The sequence below is a fragment of the Brassica napus genome, chromosome A7 (assembly GCF_020379485.1).
Source record: "Brassica napus cultivar Da-Ae chromosome A7, Da-Ae, whole genome shotgun sequence".
Classification (NCBI taxonomy): Eukaryota; Viridiplantae; Streptophyta; class Magnoliopsida; order Brassicales; family Brassicaceae; genus Brassica; species Brassica napus.
Window position 1 is genome coordinate 27,094,891 of NC_063440.1, and position 23,151 is coordinate 27,118,041.

General features: G+C 35.9%; 5 protein-coding genes across 6 annotated transcripts; 1 reads left to right on the top strand and 4 right to left on the bottom strand.

Moving 5' to 3' along the window:
• Nucleotides 1–3,217: 3,217 nt before the first annotated feature.
• LOC106354624 (sugar transport protein 14) lies at nucleotides 3,218–7,003 on the bottom strand. The gene is made up of 4 exons (XM_013794605.3): nucleotides 6,583–7,003; nucleotides 4,844–5,166; nucleotides 4,013–4,642; nucleotides 3,218–3,871 (listed from the first exon to the last, which is right to left on the bottom strand). The coding sequence occupies exons 1-4, from the start codon at nucleotides 6,722–6,724 to the stop codon at nucleotides 3,440–3,442; spliced, it is 1,527 nt and encodes a 508-aa protein (XP_013650059.2). The 5' UTR covers nucleotides 6,725–7,003; the 3' UTR covers nucleotides 3,218–3,439.
• Nucleotides 7,004–8,145: 1,142 nt separating this feature from the next.
• On the top strand, nucleotides 8,146–11,083 carry LOC106354623 (protein LAZ1 homolog 1). 2 transcript variants are annotated; one of them, XM_022689254.2, is made up of 8 exons: nucleotides 8,207–8,301; nucleotides 8,399–8,460; nucleotides 8,558–8,847; nucleotides 8,925–8,981; nucleotides 9,076–9,184; nucleotides 9,259–9,443; nucleotides 9,537–9,625; nucleotides 10,014–11,083. In XM_022689254.2, exons 3-8 carry the CDS (start codon nucleotides 8,623–8,625, stop codon nucleotides 10,813–10,815), a joined length of 1,467 nt encoding a protein of 488 aa, XP_022544975.2. In that variant the 5' UTR covers nucleotides 8,207–8,301; nucleotides 8,399–8,460; nucleotides 8,558–8,622; the 3' UTR covers nucleotides 10,816–11,083. The 2 variants fall into 2 exon arrangements, with proteins under 2 accessions (XP_013650058.2, XP_022544975.2); XM_013794604.3 differs by lacking the exon at nucleotides 8,399–8,460 and having other exon boundaries at nucleotides 8,146–8,301.
• A 413-nt stretch (nucleotides 11,084–11,496) lies between these two features.
• LOC106354622 (probable acyl-activating enzyme 4) lies at nucleotides 11,497–13,745 on the bottom strand. Its single transcript, XM_013794603.3, has one exon. It carries the CDS (start codon nucleotides 13,335–13,337, stop codon nucleotides 11,703–11,705), a length of 1,635 nt encoding a protein of 544 aa, XP_013650057.2. The 5' UTR covers nucleotides 13,338–13,745; the 3' UTR covers nucleotides 11,497–11,702.
• A 1,599-nt stretch (nucleotides 13,746–15,344) lies between these two features.
• Nucleotides 15,345–18,154, bottom strand: LOC106354621 (PHD finger protein EHD3). The gene is made up of 5 exons (XM_013794602.2): nucleotides 17,952–18,154; nucleotides 17,571–17,769; nucleotides 16,759–17,073; nucleotides 16,584–16,673; nucleotides 15,345–16,492 (listed from the first exon to the last, which is right to left on the bottom strand). Exons 2-5 carry the CDS (start codon nucleotides 17,736–17,738, stop codon nucleotides 15,578–15,580), a joined length of 1,488 nt encoding a protein of 495 aa, XP_013650056.2. The 5' UTR covers nucleotides 17,739–17,769; nucleotides 17,952–18,154; the 3' UTR covers nucleotides 15,345–15,577.
• Nucleotides 18,155–19,343: 1,189 nt separating this feature from the next.
• LOC106354620 (probable methyltransferase PMT10) lies at nucleotides 19,344–22,951 on the bottom strand. Its single transcript, XM_013794601.3, has 9 exons — nucleotides 22,148–22,951; nucleotides 21,538–21,687; nucleotides 21,184–21,454; nucleotides 20,991–21,101; nucleotides 20,582–20,741; nucleotides 20,247–20,504; nucleotides 19,980–20,102; nucleotides 19,826–19,903; nucleotides 19,344–19,729 (listed from the first exon to the last, which is right to left on the bottom strand). The coding sequence occupies exons 1-9, from the start codon at nucleotides 22,745–22,747 to the stop codon at nucleotides 19,531–19,533; spliced, it is 1,950 nt and encodes a 649-aa protein (XP_013650055.2). The 5' UTR covers nucleotides 22,748–22,951; the 3' UTR covers nucleotides 19,344–19,530.
• Between the last annotated feature and the right edge of the window lie 200 nt (nucleotides 22,952–23,151).

Consider the following 23,151-nt stretch of genomic DNA (forward strand, 5'->3'; position numbering starts at 1 on the left):
GATGGTGTGGTTAATTAAAAGACAAAGAACATATATTGAATGGATGATGAATTTTAAATTAATCCTAGAACTTGAATGACTCATACCAAATATTATTCTAGGTATTATATATTGATCAATATTTTTGATCCAATCACTAGAAAGACAAAAGGGAAACTGTGAAGAAAAGTAATATTACTATTTGATCAATATAAGAATTCCATACCAGGTTCCATGAATGTGATTATCTCACGTGGAACACTATATTTTTCCAAAATCCAAACAAACGCATGGTTGGTTGTTATAATATAAGTTTTGTTCGTACTTAATAGAAATGTTAAGTGAAAGAAATAGAAAAAAAATACTACAAGTCTTACAAACTATTACTAACTAAGTGTAAGTATTTCAATTACAAACTAGATTAAGGTTTGCGCCTTGCGCAGAATGAACATTAGATATATAAATTATTTTATGTATTATATGTTTTTTACATATTATGAAATAATTATTATATATTAAATAATTAAAAGTCAGTAATTATTACATATATAATTAAATTGGTACGGACATATAAATCAATTTTTTTGATCCAAACAATATTTTTTCTATTTGATAGGATATATAATTAAATTTACATGATATCAAAATACATAGTATATTTTTAATATTAATGTCTATTAAATGATTCCTTCTACTCATATGATCTTTTGATCATTTGTATATTTTATAGCAAAACCGTAAATTACTGATAACAAACTTTTTATTGTGAGATTAATTTTGTTAGAAATTTATAATTTTTAAAAAATTAAGTTGACAATGTTTGTTCAAAGCTTTTATCAAAAATGGTTTAAAGTAAATTTCAAAATTAAAATATTTATGTATTTTATATGGTATATAGCATAATTTAAAACGATATATATATATATATATATATATATATATATATATATTTTTTTTTTTCATCTTAATAATTAATTAAATTAGTCTTTCTATTTATCTGATTTTGTAATCATTTGTATTTTGCCATAACAAAATTTTTAAACCATGGATCACAACATTTGAATGTGAGACTTTTAACAGTTTTAGTAACTTATAGTCGTTTCTAAAAAATTCAAAATAAAACATATACAGCAAAATTTAAATTTTATTATATGGTTAATGTGGTTGTTTAATTTATTTTAATAATTAAAATTAAACAAATATGATAGAAGAAACACTAATTTTTATCAAATCTGTTTTATTCAAAATCATTAATTTTCATATATACTTTAGTCACATTAGGCAATTCTATAATTTTTATTTAGGAAAATAATAAAAAAAACATTAATAATAAATTTATGGTTAGTTTAATAATTTTTTACTATAGAATTAGATGGACCAACATATTTCTATAATGATTCTAAGAATCATCATAGTGATTAGACGTGGCTACAATAAAAAAAAGTTGCAATATTTCTCAATTAATATATATGGTATCACTAAACATTTAAACCTATACTGTTTTTAAGTTAGTTAAAATACATTTGATCCCCTTTCTAAATCTACACATTACTAAAATATTAAATTTCATATATTTAGTTTTTTGTAATGACTCAATTTCATATATTTAGCTATTTGCAGTATATAAATTAACAATTATATTTTGGAAGCAAAAACTCTCAACACATAAAAAATAATAATAATGTGATCAGTGAACAGATAATCCAAAATCTAAGACCAAATAATTATAATTTCTGATTTTAAAAGTGTGAATAATGGTATAGTAAATATGTCTTTGTATGCTTGAGTATATGGTAGATCTTAAATTTTCTTAGTAATTGTCCCGACACCATCAAAAAGATTCCATTTCATCAACTATAATATAGATTATTCAAAATTTCAACTCAAAATGGAAAAATATATCTAAAATTTGTTATTATACCATATATGAGATCAAAAGTAGTGAGAAAAAAAATTAACAACAAATTAAATTACTCCATTGTAGGGTATTAGTAATCAAAATCAATTTTTGGTTTCATAATTTATAAACTTATTTTATAATATCAAACATATGATTTAGAGTTAAAAAATTTAACAAATCACATTTTAAATTTATTGGAAAAAACAAATAAAAATAATATAATTGTTAGTTAAAACTGGTTAAATATAATAAAAAATAGATATAATTTTAAGTAAAACAACTCATACACGAAAAAAAAGATAATTTAACAAATTTAAAAGATAACAACCGCGCGTAGCGCGGTAAAATCTCTAGTATGAATAACTAGGGAACTAAAAGAAAATCATTGATTAGGTTAGTAGATGAGAACAATCAATGGGCTGGGACCATTTTGGGCCTACAAGCATAAGAGGTTAGTTAATTGTGGGCTTTAAATAAATGGGGCCCAATTGAACCCCTAAATTTTCCAACTTTCACAAATTTGACCACACAATCTCAACAATTCAGTACATACTCCCCGTCCTTCTTCACTTGTCATGGACATAATTATAAATCGGCACGCACCTAACCAGTAAACCACTACCAGGCCAAACATCTACACTATATATGGTCTATACATTCGTGTTTGCACACTAATTGAATATTTAATTCTTTCACCTACTGAATAGTTGAGTAAATTATTTATCTGCGAGCTTCATTTATTTTTCATCGACCTCACAAATAAATGATTTAATAGAATCTCGTTTTGTCAAATGTATCGCGAATGCTATTTTATTGTTTGAGTTAAAGAGTTGTTAACTTTAGGTGTGTTTCTCCAAAAAAAAAACTTTAGGAGTGGATTTTTTTTATAAACATAAAATGCAAAACTAGCATGTGAATAATTGATACTGGACCGCAAACTCAAACTCACTGGTCAAATCATGAGACTTTACAAGTGTATCAACATCAAATCATCAATGCTAAATCGATCCATTCATATTCTGTTGGCACATATCATTCTCACATAACTTCTTGGAATAGAGTATGTCCACCATAAACTCATAACCATAACGAATGGTACTATTATTATTTTTGGCACGAAAGAAGGTACTAAAATATAAACAATTGTCCTTCTAAAACCATTGTATTAACGAATTTTTATGCCCAAGATGTTTGCACTCATTATAATAGCACTGTATATTTTTTTGAAAAAGATAATAGCACTGTATATTATTAATATATATGCTTGTTCTTGTAAACTAAATATGTATAACCTAAACTAGCAGATCATACAACTTAAAAAATCTTGAAAATTATATAGACTGATAAACACGTAGGTTTTATTATAACTATGACATAATGACTTGAAATTTCACATTATCACGCAATCAAGAAAAAGTGATCTTACAAATGTTCTTATTTTCTTAAAAAATTTATAAAAATATAACTTCTTTGTTTCGCTTAAAACACTTTAGATAAGTTATTCAAGAAAAAAAAAACACGTTTTGAAGTTTTGAACTCCTAAAACCTTATGTTAATCGTCTACTGATCGGTCTTTTCATCATGATCTTCCACATATCTCTTCCAAAGCCAATGCTGTCTCCACAGAAGATAAACCTCTTCAATAGGAACCTGCTTCGTCTCCGGCAACAGAAAGTAAACGAAACTTCCCATCCCGAACACAAGTCCGGCGAACAAAAGGAATATTCCGTACTTGAGATGACATAGCGACACGAGGAAACACTGCGCGATAAGCGCCGTGAAGAAAAGGTTTACACACACGACAACACTCTGACCAGCTGATCTTGTCTCTAATGGGAAGATCTCACTCGGAACTAACCATCCCATTGGTCCCCATGACCGACCGTACGCCAACACAAACAGACAAATAAGGATCACAAGAACCAAACCTAGCGACTTCGGTAGCTCTTTGCCTTCCCCAAACTTCAAGGCTAGTGTTACTCCTACTACAACCTACAAAAAGAGGATTTTAGGGTTTTTAGTGCTTTTTGGGAAGTTACTTGTATGACAAGTTAGAAGCCCTAGCTCATAGCAAAAGAGAGCATTTTAGGGGGTTTAGGGAAGTAACTTGGGTGACAAGATACAAGCACTCACCATATAACAAAACATCTCGACGCTAGCTTCAAGAAGAAGGAACCTTCTTCCAAATTTATCAGCCGAGTACATAGACATGATCGCGGCAATGACGAGCGCAGCGTTTGTCATTGTGGACGAGATAAGCGACGCAGAACCACCAAACCCTAAACTCTGAAACATAACCGGAGCATAGAACAAAATAGAGTTCATTCCCGTTAGCTGCTGAAACGCAGGAAGACCAATCGCTCCAATCACTAGCTGCGGTCTGTTCCTCCGAGCAAAAAGGTTCCTAAACGGATTCTTCACGGCTCTCGCAGCTTCACTAGCTTCAAGAAGATCCTGAAACTCAGCTTCGATGTTGTTTGTGCCACGTACTTTTATCAGTACGGCTTTGGCTTCCTCGAGCTTCCCTTGTTCGACGAGACTGTTTGGTGTCTCCGGTAAGAAGAGTCCTCCGATGAACATGAGTGTAGCTGGTACCACAGCGAGGCCAAGAGAGAGTCTCCATCCCCAAGGATGGATTTGGTCTGTTTTGTAGTTTATCAGATTAGCCACTAAGATGCCTATGCAAGTTGTTAGCTGGAAAAGCTGGTTCACGGTTCCTCGGATCTTTGCTGGAGCCATCTCCGAGAGGTATAATGGAACCGCCTATAAACGCAAACGCATAAATTAAATAGAATGTTAAAAGCATAGCCAGAGCAGGACACATTTCATTCGACTTAATTTTCAAATTTTATACATGTCACATATCCCTAACTTATTTGATTTAAAAAAAAATTAAAATTAACCTAAAAGTGTTTATGATCCTCTAAATTTTAGATTTGAGTCGTCTAGAATTTAGAGATTTGCCTGGTTTCCAAATCCAATGCCTATTCCGAGGAAGATTCGACCAATGATCAACATGAGGATGTTCTTGGCGGCAGCGTTGACGACTCCTCCGAGGAAGAAGCTGACGGAGCCAACGAGGATGCTTCCTCTTCTGCCATAGATTCTTGTGACATAAGAAGCTCCAAAGGTCGAGATCAAACCGGCGAAGTAGAGAGAAGAGGTGAAGAGTGTGAGGATTTGGTTGTCGTATTTGCAGTAATCTGTTTCGTGCATATGCTTTTGCTTTCTTTTATAGATCCCTGGGAAGAACTCTATCAAGAAATCGTCCATTGATGTAACACCACCTGCGTTTAACGATGAATAAGAAACAAAACAGAGCAATGAATCTTGCATAAGATACTTGGATCACAAGAAACTAAAGATTTTGAGCTTAGGCAATATACAATTAACGAAACTGAGTAATCTTTTTTAGTAATGTACGGAATAAAATGAATTACAATTAATCGGGTGAAAAAGAATGGGATAATAGCATTTTGAGGGATAAAATGAATGTATTTTTTTTCAATTATATTTGATTTATCCCATTCCAGACATTCATTTAATTCCATACTTTTAATTTGATTTATTCCATTCAATATATTCAAATTAATCGGATGGAAAGGAATGGGATAATGGCATTTTGAGGGATAAAATGAAGAGAAAAAGACTAGAATAGCACAAAACCAAGTTTTTGTTCCCAAAGTAGTACTCAATGTTCAAAGTCACAAAAATAGGTTTCATTAAAGAGGTAAATATACACTTATATTCCTTGGGTTAATTAATCCAAACCTTAGGGTTTAGAGTTAAGGGGTGGGGTTTTGAAATTATGGTTTAAAATTTTATAAAAAGTAAATATTAAAATAAAAAATAAAAATTTTAGAAACAGTTTCAAAAAGTATTTTTAAATTATAAAAAGAAAATTTGAAAAAAAAAATAAAAAAAAATTTCAAAAAAAAATTTCAAAAAAAAAATTATAAAAATTTCGAATCTGAAAACATATAATCTGAAACTATAAAAAAAATTATTTTTTTTCATTTTTTTATTTTTATTTTATTTATTTTTATTTATTTTTATTTATTTATTTAATTTTAAACCAAGGGTATTATGGATATTTTACATTTTAATGAATGTCATTTTTGTGACTTTCTCCTTCTAGTGCTATTTTTGAGACATAAACTTCAAAATGTGCTATTATTGACAATTGCCCTAAAATGAATGTATTTTTTTCAATTATATTTGATTTATCCCATTCCAGACATTCATTTAATTCCATACTTTTAATTTGATTTATCCCTTTCAATATATTCATTTAGTTCCATACGTTTTATTTAATTTATCCCATTCCATACTTTCTTATATCATTAATGGTTTTCATTGTCGTTCACAATTTTTTTTTTCCATTTACCCCACAAGAATGTGTGGAAGAAAAACAAATATTTTCCATTTAACCGGTATAATAGTTTTGGAATTTATATGAAAAGCTAATTACACGGTTCTATGTATTCATAAAAATATCAGTGAGTTGCTGAACTTTGTCGGAAAGAGGACTGAGTTTTTCGGACAAAAGCAGATCAAGAAAGCTAAGGGTAAGAAATAGAGAAATTAACACAGAAAACCGTATGTTGCTGACGTTCTTTTGAGCTACAAGAAAGTGGATTTGGTTCTTAAGCAAGTGGAATTTATACAAGAAATAGCTAGATGGAGAAAGCATAGATAATTACCAGAGACTCCGAGATCATAGCCGAAGAGAGAGCCTCCTAAGGATCCAACGATGCAAGCAAATATGAAGTAAGCAGTGATACGATGCTCATAGAGATGAGCTCTCTTTAAGGCACCTTCGTCGGCAAGAACTCCACCAGCCATAGTTGTACACGTTGTAATTCGATAGGAGCAAATGTCTTTGTAGCTTTGATCAGAGCTCTTCGAGATAAAAATAAAGGTTATAATAGAAGATATACTTTGACTAGTTCGCTCCCCTTATCCCTTCTTATAAGGAAAGGACTCTTGACTTCATCTTTGTTATTTAGTCCATGGTGGTTGGTACTATTTAATATTTCCTTCGTAAATTACTTATTATAGATGCATGTGTACTTCATATAGAATACCCGATCAAAAATATTAAAATAGACAAAACATGTGTCGCTAATTTTGTTTTCATTAACGAGATAAATAAAGACCCTAAACGTACGAAAGTTGCATGTGAGCAATTCATGCAAGTTTTTCCGCATTTTTTGTTAGGTGTGCACTGGTGCATAGTACATGAGTGGTTGAGAAGAAGTTAAAATGCTCTTTTCATCACTAAAATTTCTCAAAATGAATTAAGAAAGTAGGTTATATAAATGGTTCAAACTCTATTTTTGTCTAATAATAATATTACGTGAGATTATTTATTACAGCAAACATTTTTTAAAAGTAGTAACACAACTTTCTAAGTCTAAATTCACTAATTATCGACAATGGGTTACAAAACACATTTAGTATGCTGAGAATGTTCACAATTAAAATTACGATAGTTCATGGATTTTTTTTTGTGTCTGTCTACCTTTTTTAAGGCTGATACTACAAATATAAAAAATATTACAGAGATGATAAAATCAAGAATTTTACTTGTTTGGTTAGAGCATGATTAACGGTATGCGATCTGATCCTTAAAAGTAAAAAACAAATTTTGATTTTTTTTTTGTCCTTAAAAAAATTAAAAAAAAGTGAACCAATTACGGACCGTCACGTGTCGGTGGAGACCCGCAAACAGTGAAAAAAACTCTCCCAAATTCGATCCTTGGCGACTTTCGGGACCGTTTTTGAACATTTATGTGAGGCCTACACCTTAATTTTGTGCAAAAACCACTTTAAGAAACATCGATATTCATGATGTTAGAATTAATGTTTAGTTGTACCATCTAAACTGTTTTATAAATGCCAACAAAATAATTGTCTTATAAATATCCATGTCTAAAAGGTTTTACTTGCGTTATGTTAAAGATTTTATATGTTTTTTCACTGTATAATTAGTTAATAAATCTGTTTTTCCAAAACTCAGAAATTGGATCTTATAGTTCTTTTTTTTTTGGTCAAAAGATCTTATAGTTCTTTTTGGACAAAAATTTGATCTTATAGATTTAAAACATTAATTAGTCCACGTTTGAACTTTCTGTAACTGTTGATGTAAAAATACACCAAAGAGAATGTGACACGTCAGTAAACTAAAGTTATAGAAAAGGAAATTAGGACTTTCTCTTTATCTCCCACGTCGGAAATTCATAAATTAAATTAAAAAAAAAAACCTAAATTACCAAAAAAAAAACAAAATCTCGATTTTTCTTCAAAGTCCCAATTTTTATTTTCCTGCATTGATACGAGCAACTTCGAAGGCAGCACTTGCGAACTCTGGGTTTCTCTTCTGGGATAAACGAAATCGATCCACGGCCTTTAAAACTTTCGTGAGTGCAATTCGTATTTCAATCGGTCGTCTTGATTTTGGGAAATCGTTTATGTTTTTCTTATGATTCGTTCTGGGCTCTGATCGTTTCGGTGTAGATTGCTTCCCCTTCTCCGTGAGACGTTCTGGGTTTCCAAGATTTTGATTTCGATATTAATAAGTTCAAAAAAGATTTGATTTTGATATTAAAAAGTTGAAAAAGATGTGATTTTGATCGTAACCCAATCTAATTCTTCTCTTGTTTACTCGTTATGCAGGTTGCCATTGGTCATAGCTTGAATAAAGGATCAGTGTGAAGATTTGATTTTTTTTTTCTGAAAAAATGGAGTGGAGAGGAATCATCTGCACTCTCTTCTTCATTCTTTCCATTGGAGAGTCTTCTAGTAGGTTCAGGATCATGTGGCTTCCTAACCTCGGTGCTGGTGTTGATTTTTCTGGAACATACTTCACTTGGCCAATCTTAAGTGCCAGCGTCTTCGTTACTGTCGCCATCCTCATCTCCATGTATCTCATCTTTGAGCACCTAGCTTCTTATAACCAGCCTGAGGTTGTTTGTTCATCTGTATAACTTTTCACTGATTAGAGAGTTGGAACATTGCTAACTGATCATAGCTTTTGTTACAGGAACAGAAGTTTCTTATTGGACTTATTCTCATGGTCCCTGTCTATGCCCTGGAATCGGTATGATTGATAAGCTTACTACTATATATGATGTTACATCCCATATTTAGAATAGTTTCCTGATTCTTGGATCTTTATGATTCTCTTCCTGCAGTTTCTGTCTTTGGTGAACTCAGAAGCAGCTTTTAACTGCGAGGTGATTCGTGATTGTTATGAAGCTTTTGCACTCTACTGCTTTGAGAGATACATGATAGCTTGCCTAGGTAAATGCTTCACATTCCTGATTCACTTGAAGATATCTTTGGGATTCTTGTTTTCATCTCTGTATCCTCCACAGATGGAGAAGACCGTACGATTGAATTCATGGAGCAACAGACAGTGATCACCCAGACCACTCCTCTTCTCGAAGGCACATGTTCTTATAAAGTTGTGGAGCACCCTTTCCCAATGAACTGCTTCCTAAAAGACTGGAACCTTGGTCCTCAGTTTTATCACGCTGTCAAAATTGGCATCGTTCAATATGTATGTCACCACTGTCATAAAAAAAAACTTGTGGACTTATTATATACTGTGTGATCTATTCAACTGACTTTAAAAAATTTTCTGCTTCTTCAGATGATACTGAAGATGATCTGTGCTCTATTAGCAATGCTCCTTGAAGCCTTTGGAGTTTATGGAGAAGGCAAGTTCCAATGGAACTACGGGTAATCTTCTTTCCTTTCATCATCCATTCTTGGGGACAACCTAATGAAATATTCAAATTAAGAAAAAACTAATTAGTACTCCCTCTGTTCCCGAAAGTAGGATTTTTCTAGATTTTTTTTGTTTGTTTTAAAATGATAGATTTTCTAGAATCTTAAGGTACTTTTATTAGTTAATGTTGATAGATTGTATAACATTAATTGAAAATATCCGAATTAATTAAATATTATTGGTTGATAGTTATTGGAAAATGTATAAGAAAGTAAACTAAAGTTCTTAAGAAGTGTTTATAGTCTCCAAAATCTCAGATTCGGCCTTGTATGTGTTTGTCCTCGACTCCACGTCTTGATTCTAACTTGGTATGATTATTGTATGCTGTCTCATTTGCAGGTATCCATATCTGGCTGTAGTCCTGAACTTCAGCCAAACATGGGCATTGTATTGCCTTGTACAGTTCTACAACGTCATCAAAGACAAGCTAGCACCCATCAAACCATTAGCCAAGTTCTTAACCTTCAAGTCTATTGTCTTCCTCACCTGGTGGCAAGGCATCATCGTCGCGTTCCTCTTCTCCATGGGGATTTTCAAAGGGTCTTTAGCTAAGGAGCTCAAAACAAGAATACAAGACTACATCATCTGCATAGAGATGGGTGTTGCCGCTGTGGTTCATCTCTACGTCTTCCCAGCTGCTCCCTACAAGCGCGGGGAGAGATGCGTCCGCAACGTAGCGGTGATGTCGGATTACGCTTCTATAGACACGCCTCCTGATCCGGAAGAGGTTAAGGACAGCGAGAGGACGACTAGGGTGAGGTACGGGAGGCATGATGATGAGAGGGAGAAGCGGTTGAATTTTCCTCAAAGCGTGCGTGATGTGGTGGTGGGGAGCGGCGAGATCATTGCGGATGACATGAGGTTCACTGTTTCTCACGTGGTGGAGCCGGTGGAGAGAGGGATAGCGAAGATTAACAGGACGTTCCATCAGATATCTGAAAACGTGAAGAGGTTTGAGCAGAAGAAGAAGAGGACTAAAGATGATTCGTATGTGATTCCGTTGAATCCGTGGACGAAAGAGTTCTCAGAGGTTCATGAGGATCTTCATGAAGGAGGGAGTGTGAGTGATAGCGGTTTGGGGAGTACGAAGCGGCGTCAACAGTCTAGAGTCTCGGGACTGTGGAGTAGAATGCGAAGGTGAGGACGAAAGAGTTCTTGTCTTCTTGACAATTTGGACAAAGAAACTGTATATGTTTATGAGATGATGATGCTAATGTGATGGTTTACTTTATACAGAGGTAACAAACAGATTGCTACTAACTAAGTTTTCTCTACTCTTAATACAAACTTTATGGAGAAGTTAGAATCTGTATTTCGCTTATGACAGATGTTTACATTAAAAAAGATTTTAAAAAAATTGTTGTGGTTAAAGAATCTTATCCTAGAATCTGTTGTGAACCAAACTTCCATGTTGTGTTTGTTCTCATTTCTCGAATCTACCATTCAAGGTGGATAACGTTATAACCAAATGTTGAAGAAATCGTTAAACAGTAACTAGGTATTTTCTATGGGAATTTAAAGTTTAAACGGGAATTAGGAGTTAATAAATAAATTATATATTTATATTAGATAATTTATTTTAGGTTTGTTTATAAAATTATTTTGATGAATTATAAAAAATAGATATACAAAAAGATTTAGTTCAAAAAAAAAGATATACAAAAAGACAAAGTTTTGGACTTACACTAATAGTATTACTAAATTTAATCGATTTATACTAATATAGATCAAACTAGGCAGTTTAAATCGATTTTTAACCACTTAATTCATTTTTAAACGTTTCAGTTATGACCAATTTACCGCTTAGGCGGACATCTTACACTATTTTAAGAACATTGGTTATAACCATTCCAAAGAGGTACAAACTGCAAAATAACTAGTAAAGAAGAGACAACATCTTCAGACATCAGGACAAGCAACACAGAGTCAAACTAATGAACCAGAGACTTGCTACTTTAGGTAAAGGGTAGAACTTAGTAGCGTACAATGTAATAATAACAACAACAATAACATCAAGATTGTTCTTCGTCAAGGCAAAGACTTAGCCATTTGTCTAAGAACAAACTTCTGAATCTTTCCAGTAGAAGTCTTAGGAAGCTCCTCCTGAAAAACCACATTCCTCGGAACCATATACTTAGGCAGCTTCGCCTTGCAAAACTCTCTTATCTCTCTCTCAGACACAGACCCATCAAGACACTTCAAGCTCACAAACGCGCACGGTGTCTCCCCCCACATCTTGTCTGGCTTAGCCACCACAGCTGCTTCCTTAACCACAGGGTTCGTGTACAGAACCGTCTCAACTTCCTTACTGCTAATGTTCTCTCCTCCACATATGATCACATCCTTTGATCTATCCTTGACTTCCAAGTAACCGTCCGGGTGCATCACGCCCATGTCTCCAGTGTAGAACCACCCGTCTTCTCTCATACTCGCCGCGGTACCTTCCGGGTCTTTGTAGTAGCCCAGCATAACCGAACCGCCTCTGAAGACAATCTCTCCAACGGTTACTCCATCGTGCTTCACACTCTTTCCAGTTAGCGTGTCCCTCACGTCAACTTCCGCAAACACAGCCGTTCTGATCCCTTGCCTTGACTTCAGTTTTGCTCTCTCACTTTCTCCAAGACCATCCCACTCCGGCTTCCACGCGCATGAGACATTCAGACAACCAGTTTCCGTCAGCCCGTAACCGTGACCAACGTCAAAACCTAGACTCTCAGCGCTGGAGATAACCGTCTCCGGTGGAGGAGCTCCAGCTGTCATAACCCTAACCGGTTGTTTAAGCTGCTTCCGAGCTGGATAGTTGGTTAACATGTTGAGAACCATCGGCGCAGCGCACATGTGTGTCACGTGATGCTTGTCTATCGACTCGTAGATAGTCTTTGCGTCAACTCTTCTAATGCATATGTTTGTAGCCCCAACAGCGGCTGTGGCCCATGTATAGCTCCAACCGTTAGCGTGAAACATCGGTAAGGTCCATAAGTAAACCGGCCGGTTAGGCATGGACCAGTCGAGCAAAGAGTTAATAGTACTCATGAAAACGGCACGGTGGCTAAGGACTACACCTTTGGGAGACGACGTCGTTCCGGAGGTGTAGTTAAGCACCATAGGGTTCCACTCGCTGCTAGGACGCACCCACTTGAACGTCTCGTCTCCTCTCTCCATAACACCTTCGTACGTGTCTAGAAACTCCACGTCAGAAGAGAGCGGCGTCATGTCGACGTCATCTTGGAGGAGGACGAGACGTGGCTTCTCGTTCTTGGGCAAGAACGAGACAGCTTCAAGAACTAAAGAACTCGAGTGGTGGTCGACGAAAACGAGCTTGGTTTCGCTGTGACGCAGGAGGACTGAGAGTGCGTTAGCGTCTAAGCGAGGGTTGATGTTGTTGAGGATGGCCCCGGACATAGGAACCGCGAACTGAAGCTCGTAAACGGAAGGGACGTTTGGACCAATAACGGATACGACTTGGCCACGGTTGATTCCGAGGGAAGGGGAAGATAGAGTCGAAGCGATGCGGAGGCATCGAGAGTGAGTTTCGGACCATGTACGGACCGTGGTTGCGTGGAGGAGGGAAGGTGAGTCGCCGTAGACAGAGGCGGCTCGTTCTAAGTAGCCGAGAACTGTGAGAGGTGAGGAGTTTGAAGGGTGTGGGAGTAAAAGTTCCATAGTTGATAATGTCTTGATAGTTTAACTATAATGTGTTTTAAGTTATTACTTTTGATACGGCTTTAGTGGAATATATATAAATATTTTGTTCGTATGTGGTTAGGTGAACCAGTAATCATTATCTTGCAATATTGTATTAGGTTAAGCTAATACTAGAATTACAAGTAATCATGTAATATAACTTAGCTTCTAGTGGTTAGCCGCCGTGTTATTGTTTTGGATAATCATATCAACTTTTGAAGGACACAAAGTATGGTTAGATGAAAAGAAAATCAAACAAAGAATTAATAAGTATTCTTTGGAACTAACGTGTACGTATTATCGTAATAAGAAGCAAAATGAATTAAAGGAAGATCAAAGTGTACTTAATCTAGTATTAGCTATTATAAGAGATCCTACATACTAGTTTGCATAAAAAGAAAGATATTATAACAAGACGTAATTGCATATATCTACCGACAAACATAGTGAATAGCCGCAGCGACCCCAGTTAATGCTCAAAGGTTGTTGGAGAGTGGAAGTTTGGAAAACGCAACCTACTAATTTAAATTGAATTTACCCGATGTTGTAACGAACTGCGAAGATGCTTTATTGATGTGTTTTTTTTTCTTGGTCAAAACTTTATGTTGTTTTTTTATTTCGAAGATTGTTACGACATAGTCGATGTATTATGTAGAAGCAATAACTAATAGTAACTTTTAAGGGAACGTGAATACATTGTACATGCATAATGCATGCGTGGAATTAATTGAGAATTAATTGAGAATGCATATTTATCACACACTAATTAGCCATTCTCTTGTATCATTTTCGGTTACCAAACCTTTTTTTTTTTTTTACGTCAAAAATCCATTATATTACTCAAACTTAAGGTGGTCTGGGTCGGTTACCAAACCTTTTTAAATAAAAGAAGCACGAAAAATAATATGGAAGTGTATGTTATATACGTTACACGGATCGATCGAAGATCGTGACCTAGAATCGTTTATTAAGGTGGATAACCCTAAAAAGGTTCATTGGAAGGAAAGTGGTATAACAAAAATGAAATATCTCAAATTTTCCTAATACCGAAATTGCAAAAAGAAAACATTTCTACGTACATTTCTTTGAAGGAAACCTAATTCCTGTCTATATATTTGTCTAACTGGTATGTATCATTGCAGAAAAAAAAGATTTTTTTTAATGAGATGAGCAAAGATCGCATAGGATGATTGATGAGTTACTCATATGCACTTCATTGCTTAAAGGACGTATGTTTCAAGCTTCTTCTCATACCTTATTGCTACATTCATGTACTACAACACTACTACTATGTTTCAATAGTTAATTATCCGATTTTTCACCTTTCAGCACACAATGAGTCCTTGAGTTAGATCATTTATAAGACTGATTTTGATACTAGAGCATGCCAACAAAACTACATTTTGATGCACACCACATTTTAAACTTAAAAAGTTATAAGAAACTTATTGTACGGCTATAGATTAAGATTCATCACAAAAATAGACCTAAATCTCTTTGGCAATGCCAATAATGTTAGAAGACAAATAGGACATGATGGAAGGATGGTGACAAGTCCTAAAACGTTCATCTCTCTAATGTTATATACTCCAACATTAATGCGATGATACCCCCTTCTCCTCTTGATAACTTGAGCCTATTTTAGAGGGCATCTTTGTTTCATTACCCTACCCTCTTGTGTATTATATTTCTTTTTCCAACAACCATTGCGTGATATTTATGTGATACTTTTACAAATTGAAATACTTTTCAGTAAGAGTTGGTTAGGCCATATTTAGTTTCTAGGAATTGTACTTCAATGCCACACCTAATACATTATATACATATATAAAATTTCAGACGTTATATTTCATAGTTCATTCACAAGTGGGAGACTAGAGCATGTTACACTTTTAGTAGTATTTAAACTAAGAACTCGAAATTTATGTCACTAATAACATTCAATTTGGATTGCATTTAAAAAAAAAACTCTGAAGCATCATAGCATTGGTCAAGAACTAGTTCATTATAAAGCAGTAGTGCAGACTGCAAAATCACCATCCCAATAGACATTTGATTAAAGAATTAAATCCTAAAAATGTGGTCTTTAGAAACCCCTGTCCTGCTTTGAAATGCTAGGAAGATGAACAAAGAGAAAAAAATGTCTTTAGAGACAAGAAATGTATAATAGTCTGCCTGTTTTCTTCTTAACCAATCCTCTCATTTAATGGATTATGAAATCACATCTGTTCTTGATCTTTCAATGTGTCAGCTGCGTTAAGAAGCATATCCATCCCTCCTACGCCACTATCCAACCCTCCTTTGCCTTTACTTCCCGGTTTGATCTCGTTCATCTTCCCTTTCAGTTTCTGCACAGCCCCCACCTTCTTCTTCTCAACCACATTTCGAATCTTGCGCACTTTCTGAATAGCAACTTTACAAGTCCTGCAAAACCATTCTCCATCTGGAACCGACGCACACGGAGGCTTCATGCAGTAGATGTGGTAAGCATCATCGCACCCGTCGCACAAAACAATCTTATCATCATCCTTGTCGGTTAAGCAGTTTCTGCATAAGCACGAGGAGCAGTACCAGCTGACATTGTGTAGCTTTATCTGCTTTGAAGTCAGACACCTGATGTGGTAGTACTTGTGTGGGCAGAACGGGTGATCGCATGTGATGAACCTGTTACCATCGCCTTTCTCCACTTTTGTTCCACATGTCCTGCAGAGCTCAGAATCTATCTTTGTCTCCATGGCTTCATCACCATGATTCATCATGTTGGATGTTGAATTCTCTTCTGATCCGTTTGAGTCTTCTTTACGTTCTGCACTCGAATCATCAACGCATCCGTTGTTATCTGTCTTAACCAGCAGCTTTTCGGTTTTCTTTTTCTCGCACACAACGCAATTCTCGTGAGGTGATCCGAATCCATTATCTGTGCAGTTTAGGCAGTACCAAGTGTCTGAAGACATCTCTTTCTCACCAGGATGTGCACATGAGACATGATACATATCATCACAATGATCACAAGCTAAAAAGTCCTTTACCGCTGCCTTCTCTCCACATAGCTTGCAAACGTCATTACCACTGTCGTTTCTGGTGGTCTCTACATTAGAATGAGGCTTCGGTTCCACAGTGTTGAACTGCTTCAACTTCCAGATTTTGAGAAAGAACAAAAAAAAAACATTAGGATATTTCTAAAATAAAGTAAATTGAAAAAGATCATTAATTCATGAGCCTCACCTGTTCGGTACATGAGGTCTTTGAAAGCTCTAAGAGACTACCAGCAAGAGCAGCCATACCATTACCAACATCCTGTAGTTTTTTCCAGACCTGTAATAAGTAGTTAGGTTTAGTACTATGTCTAGTAACATGCAGAGTTATCTTAGAGCTAAGCAAGAGTTTCCCAATAATTTACCTCTTGGAGATCCGTTGAGAAGAGTACAGGTGAACCTTCATAAGCACCCTCTTGCATCCTTGTGTCTATCAGATTCCTGCAGGGAAGGTCTTCAATCTTGACCCCTTGAAGATTCTCGGAAAGCAACTTACTGAGGGACGCAAACTCCTTTGAAGCTAAAACTTGAGACAGAACATTCTGGCAACCGGCTGTCACAGTCTCATACTTGTGGGGTTCGGTTGTTGGTTCATCTGGATTTGAAAGCTGGGGGAGTCCACCAGTAAGATGAGTTCCTCCGCTGCACCGTTGATCATTCATTTCACAAGCGACAGACTCCTGAGGCAAGAGAAACTTAATGAATACAATAATCCAAAACAAGAACGAGATAGCATGGTCTCAAGAGGATAATGAGACAAATTTCAAGATTGATTGCAAAATGCAACAAACACTTCTCAGATTCTCAACAAGCACAACATCAACAAACACTTCTCATTTTGTATAGCATTTTCTGAATCTAGCTATCACACACAACCGAAAAAAACAAGAAACAGTTACATAACCGAAAAATAGTTTCTTGAATGAATAACCCACAGAAAGATAAAAAATTAAATTATAACGCCATAAACGACATGCTGCATAATTAACGCCAACATTTAAGTATTTACGCATCTACCTACTAATCATCATCCCTAGATTGAAATATAACCTAACATGCAATACAATCAAAATTTACAAAACACCAAAAGTTTTAGCAATTCAAATCAATCAAAACCAGAGGCATCATCATCATCATCATCATCATAATAATAGAGAAATTCACAGGAAAAAAGTACCCGGCTTCCTGAGAGACCAACCGTAGAAACCGAGCTCTCAAGCTTTCTGCGCTTGCATATGCGTGAGTTCTTGTCATCTCCAGAACTTGCATTAGCCATATTCAATGTACCATTAGGCTGACTACTCTCTCTACCATCACCATTGCTTATCACCTCATCCACAATCATTGTTCTGATCCCTATGATCTAGGGTTTCATCCTACAATAGAGAAAACACATGATTTTACACACCCAAAGAAGAAAAGTATACATTTTTATCATTTGGGTCATCAATTTCATCAGATTCCTTCAAAATTTCACAGAAACTTCAATCTCAATCCTACGAAGGTAAAGGCCAATTTCAAAAATCCTGACAAGGCACAAAGGAGTAAAAAAGCGTACCGGAGTGGAGAGAAATCGACGAATGGAGAGGAGAAAACCCTAGAGAGTTGCGAAAGGTTCGATTTTTTTTAATCTCGGCTCGCCGGAGAAAGAATCGGTGGTGGTGGCTCTGCAAAATCTCTCTCCCCACACGGCTTCTCTCTCTTATCTTTGAACCAGTTTTTAAACTTGCGCCTCTCCTCTCTAAACCGGTCTGCTTGGATCTCACACCGGTTGAAACCGGTATTCAGCGACGAGAAAACTGACACGTGGAAGTAGATTGGAACATGGTGAACAGTTGCAACCTGATGGTGATGTGCTTATTAGTTAAAAAAAAAGTGTAATGGTTAAGGAGCACTGGCTGATCTAGAAACTTTTTTTTTTTTACCGAGAACATTATCATAATTTTTGAATTTTTATGGGAGGTGATTCCACAGGATTTAAGCTAGTTATTAAAAAAAAAATTAAGATTCTGAAGTAAATACTTTAAAAAAATTTAAAATTTAGTCGGAGATACGTAACTTTATAAATTTGTCATTGTTTAAAAAAATTTCCCCGCCGAATTTTCAAATTTATCAATTCAATGATTGTAATATTAAATTTTCAAATATTTCTTAATTAATTTTTTTTTGTCTTTTTATTATATTTATAGATAACCATGAACAGTCAGTTTTCTATGATAAATTTAAACAGATTCTTGTGAAATTCAAGTATTTCGGATATAAAATTTTAAAAATTTCAGGTTGATTTGATTCTAAATGTTATATACTATAAAGTATAAACATAGGTAAAGCTAGGTATGTATATAGGAGTGCAATTGCACCCACAATTATTTTTATAAACAATGCAATTTCATAGTTAATTATTTTGTGCATCCATTACAACTTTAAATTGTGCATCCATTCTTTTTAATTGTTCCATTAATTAGTTAAAACATATATACAAAGTATAAAAAGGAACAAAATCTAATAAAAAAAAAGAAATTTAATCTTAAATGTTAAGATATATTTATTTTTTTCTAACTATTGTAGTAAAAATATTTATTTAGAATGATATCTGATATTTTCTTATAAAATAATCTATAATTATGCAAAAATCCAAAAACATAGATATTTAAAATAAAAAAAAATATTTAAAACCAAATTTAATACTTAAATTTTATACTACCTAACAGTGTTAAAAATCACTACAATTAAATCGTTTATAGAAAATATAGAAAACAAAACACATGTAATCATAGTTCCGGAAATTTAAGTTTCTGTACCGGGTTCAAATCAATTCTTATCGAATCTAAGATCTATACAGATGGGTAAGAGACTTAGACCAAAATATATATCCATCAAAATTCAGTTCCAATTTTGTTTTTCAGATTCAAGTCAGATGGCCAAGACTACTTCTAGCTAATTTTACAAGTATAATAAATCTTTGTTTCTCAACTTTCTTTTAGTGTCAAAATGTGCTCAAAGTGTATTTCCACTCTTTCCATTATACAAGAAAAATAAAATAAAACAACGTCGCAATCATTATCAGTCAGTAATCTACTACTACTGTTTGCTTTGAGCAGACTTATCATCCCATTAAGGATTTTTGTATCCTTTTCTCATATCCCTTTATCGCAAATCAGAATCCTAACGCTTGCGTGGGGTCCTTCCCCAGTATCATGAACCCCAGCTCTCCAACCAATGGCTGTAGCTATTTTTTGAAGTTGGTCCATCAAAGACAGTGAGTCCCTTATGTAAACCCTTCCTCCAGGTCTCAGCATCCTGTCCATCTCCACCATTATGTTTGTTATGTTGCACCTATGTTCCACACCAATTACACAGCTCATTACTCCAATCAAGTTTATGACCCATTCAGCGCGCGCGCACACACACACAGAAACAAAAAGTTATTACCTCTTCTTCTCGTTAGACAAGAGAAATGCAGCATGTATTAAGTCATAGGTTCTTGGGTACGTGTCAAATGGCTCACACCTAGAGAGAAACCAAAGTGCAAAGAGCTTAGATGTGATCTTTTGACAAGTAAAAGAGTGTATATAGAGATCTATACCAGTCATGCATAGTCCCTACAAGCCCACGGTCGTAGATAACTGGCAAGGTGTTGAATCCACTTGTGGGAACAACGTTCATAACCCAACAGTCAAGTCCTAGATCATTTAATGCTGCTGCAAACCTACAAGGAATATCAAGTAATCTTACGTCAGACCAATGTTCAAGAAATCGCTAAGCAGTAATTAGGCGCTTTATAGGTAATTATTGATTAGGTGGGCGTCTAAACAGATTAGTAAAAACAGAAACATGTGTGGTTGATGATTACCCTCCAAAGCCAGCTTTCATGTCAAGAACATTCCTTAACTTAAACTCGTTCCAGCGAAAAACCCTCACATAACTCTCTACTGTTTCAAACCAAAACCTAGACTCTGCCTTCATAATCTCCTTCCGTGATATATAAGCATCCATTTGAATGCTCTGCAGCCTCTCTGGAGGATCATGAAGACGTGCAGGCCATGTGGAGACATTAGCCCCGGCGCCATTTTCAGGTAATCTAGTGATGCACGGTTTCATATCCACATACCTTGAAAACAAGAAACCACAAAGCTCAAGGAGAGTTGCAAGAAAGATACAATACTAGTGGCAATGCGACTCATGTACCAAACATCATCAGGATCATCATCAGGTCTGCACAAAGGAGGCTTGACTCCAGCCTCACGGTTGAGATAGCAGCTATTGTTTAGAGGCTTCCTCCACACAGCGATATAGCCTTCTTTCTTGATAAGCTCCCAACAGATTCGGTTCGTAAGATCCACCATTTCTGAAACAACACTCTTTTATTAGTCAAGTCTCCGTAGCAACACAATGTTCTAAAAAAGATCGGTACGATAGGCGCCTAGTTGGCAAATCGGATATAAACGAAACGATTTTTCTAGAACGAAAAAAAATCGGTATAGGTGCTCAAAAAGGCTAGGTGCCGGACTAATCAATAATCTGATATAGAACACCTAACTAATTTCTTAAACATTGAGCAGACATAATGTTCTTTTCTTCCAACTAATGTACAAACCTTTCCACTGCTCTTGTAAGTTATCCTCATGTTTGTAAACAGGTTGTGCAGCCCAAACAAAGTACCCTCCTGCTCTAAGCATTCTATTAGCTTCAAGAAGAAGTATCCCATCTGTGTAATTCAATGCAAACAAACAAAAAAAAGCTTTAGTCACATACTACAGCACAGGAGAAGCAAGTAATGAGAGACAAACCATCTCTGGTCCAATTGATTCTGCATCTTGAACAATGGATCATCTCAAAAGCCTGGCTTGGATACAACAACCTCCGAGTAGCAAAGACAGCCACCATTGCAGGGACACCACGCTCCAACGCAAACTGTATCTGATTCTCATGGACATCTTTCGGTGCTACAGACAAAGTTGTGGTGTTACGCTGCATCAGAAACGCACCAAAGCTCGCCACGCCGCAGCCAATGTCCAATGCAACACGAGTGCGTACACCAAATGTAATGCCGGGAACCATCTACAAAAAAAAAATCAATCTAAGATCTCAACAGAGAAAGCAGATGAGGTGATAACAAAAAAGGCAGAGGGGTTGAATGAAACCTGAGAGATCTGGTCTAAGTACTGATCAGCTCCATGGATGAACTGAGTTCCACCTCCAGGGAAAACAAACTTGTCTTTCTCTTGTCTTATCCAGTTTTGACCTCCTTTGTCTTCTACTAAGCGTGTATGAGGCACATTGTTGAACCATATCTAACAGTAGAAACACACATCAGTCAATAAAATTAGAAACTTTACACTGAAACTCATATGGGTCAGACAAGCCATGTCTGAAGCAATGTTCTAAAAATCGGTGGCAGTCTAGTCGGTAAATCGGGTCTAACCAAAATGATTTTTCCAGAACGATTTCTTAAATAATCGATCAAAAGTGTCCGTCTAAACTATAATCCTCTATAAGGCGTCTAACCACCACCTAGCAATTTATAAAATATTTAAATAGGTCAGACAAGCTACATAGGAACTATGTTCTAAAAATCGGTCTTAATGGCGCCTAAAAATCGGTCTAAATAGCTCGGCAAATCGGGTTTAAATGAAATGATTTTTCTCTAAGGCATCCGCCTAACCAATAATCCTCTATAAGGCGCCTAACCACAGCCTAGCGATTTCTAGAACATTGGTCGGAAGAGGAAGGTGCGTTATGTAACTACATCACCTTGTCTCTGCTCTGTGGCCATGGGATTGGCTTCTTATACCCATCTGGCGGCGGAATCAGGCAGCCAAGTCTCTCCTTAGGACAATGCCTCTCGTAGTTCTCTCCTCTGTCTGTACTATTCAACCTCTTGATCTCTTCTTCGTTGTCTAAACATGGAATGTGATCCGTCTTCCTCTTGTCACACACACTAAACTTCTCAATCCGAAACTCGACTTTTGAGTCTCCGGTTGCTTCCGACGAAGAGGAGGAGTTTCCGGTCTTGATCTCATCGACGGCGCCGGGATCGAACCCTCCGATCTCGAAGGTGTCCGACATGGCGCCGTTCTCGTCGATGATTCCCGTCCGGACCACCGTCGGTGGGAGAGGCGGAGGGGAGATCTTGAGATGAGGACGCGGCGGAGGAGATGGGGACACGGCGGAGGAGACGGTGGTTGCGTTGGTTTGTAGAGCTTCCGGGGAGGAGATGAGAGATGGGTAAGAGAAGGAATCAGAGAAGTGGTTGAAGAGGAAGATGGTTGTGATCGAGATGAACGCAAAGGCGATGACTTTGACCAATCTCGGCGTCTTCACTGCGTCTAATCCGACGTCGGAGAGTTTCATCGTCACGGTGACGAAAGCAGAGCACTTTGGCGACGGATCGAGCAGAAAAAAAACAGAGTTTTTAACGGAGTTAATGATCAGATAACGGCGACGGAGGAATAAGGTGGAGGTTGAGACACGTGGGAGATGTGGGAGTGAGTGAAGGTACGGAACTCGAGGACTACTCGCATGAAGACAATGGAAACAGAACAGAAACAGAAGGAAGAAACAATAGTTTAAAGCGTGTTATATAATAATGATGACCTAATTACAATCTGCAAGAAACCTTATTGCTTTTTCTAACTAATTTTATTATTTTATTTTACTAAAAACGAGTTATTTAAATTAGACTTGTATCTGGTTTTAGATTAATATTGTTAAAGAATCACATTTCTTTCTTTAATTGTATAGTTGAGAGAGAGGAT

Coding starts and splice junctions, on each gene's coding strand:
- LOC106354624 (XM_013794605.3), bottom strand. CDS start 6,724: ATGGCTGGTGGAGTTCTTGCCGACGAAGGTGCCTTAAAGAGAGCTCAT. Junction 4,643..4,843: donor GCATTGGATTTGGAAACCAG/GCAAATCTCTAA, acceptor TTGCGTTTATAG/GCGGTTCCATTATACCTCTC. Junction 3,872..4,012: donor TCGAGATGTTTTGTTATATG/GTGAGTGCTTGT, acceptor CTCTTTTTGTAG/GTTGTAGTAGGAGTAACACT.
- LOC106354623 (XM_013794604.3), top strand. CDS start 8,623: ATGGAGTGGAGAGGAATCATCTGCACTCTCTTCTTCATTCTTTCCATT. Junction 9,444..9,536: donor AAATTGGCATCGTTCAATAT/GTATGTCACCAC, acceptor CTGCTTCTTCAG/ATGATACTGAAGATGATCTG. Junction 9,626..10,013: donor AAGTTCCAATGGAACTACGG/GTAATCTTCTTT, acceptor TCTCATTTGCAG/GTATCCATATCTGGCTGTAG.
- LOC106354622 (XM_013794603.3), bottom strand. CDS start 13,337: ATGGAACTTTTACTCCCACACCCTTCAAACTCCTCACCTCTCACAGTT.
- LOC106354621 (XM_013794602.2), bottom strand. CDS start 17,738: ATGATTGTGGATGAGGTGATAAGCAATGGTGATGGTAGAGAGAGTAGT. Junction 17,074..17,570: donor TTGGTCTCTCAGGAAGCCGG/GTACTTTTTTCC, acceptor CTCTTGCCTCAG/GAGTCTGTCGCTTGTGAAAT. Junction 16,674..16,758: donor TCTCAACGGATCTCCAAGAG/GTAAATTATTGG, acceptor TACTTATTACAG/GTCTGGAAAAAACTACAGGA.
- LOC106354620 (XM_013794601.3), bottom strand. CDS start 22,747: ATGAAACTCTCCGACGTCGGATTAGACGCAGTGAAGACGCCGAGATTG. Junction 21,102..21,183: donor AATCAATTGGACCAGAGATG/GTTTGTCTCTCA, acceptor TGAATTACACAG/ATGGGATACTTCTTCTTGAA. Junction 20,505..20,581: donor GATGATCCTGATGATGTTTG/GTACATGAGTCG, acceptor CTTGTTTTCAAG/GTATGTGGATATGAAACCGT.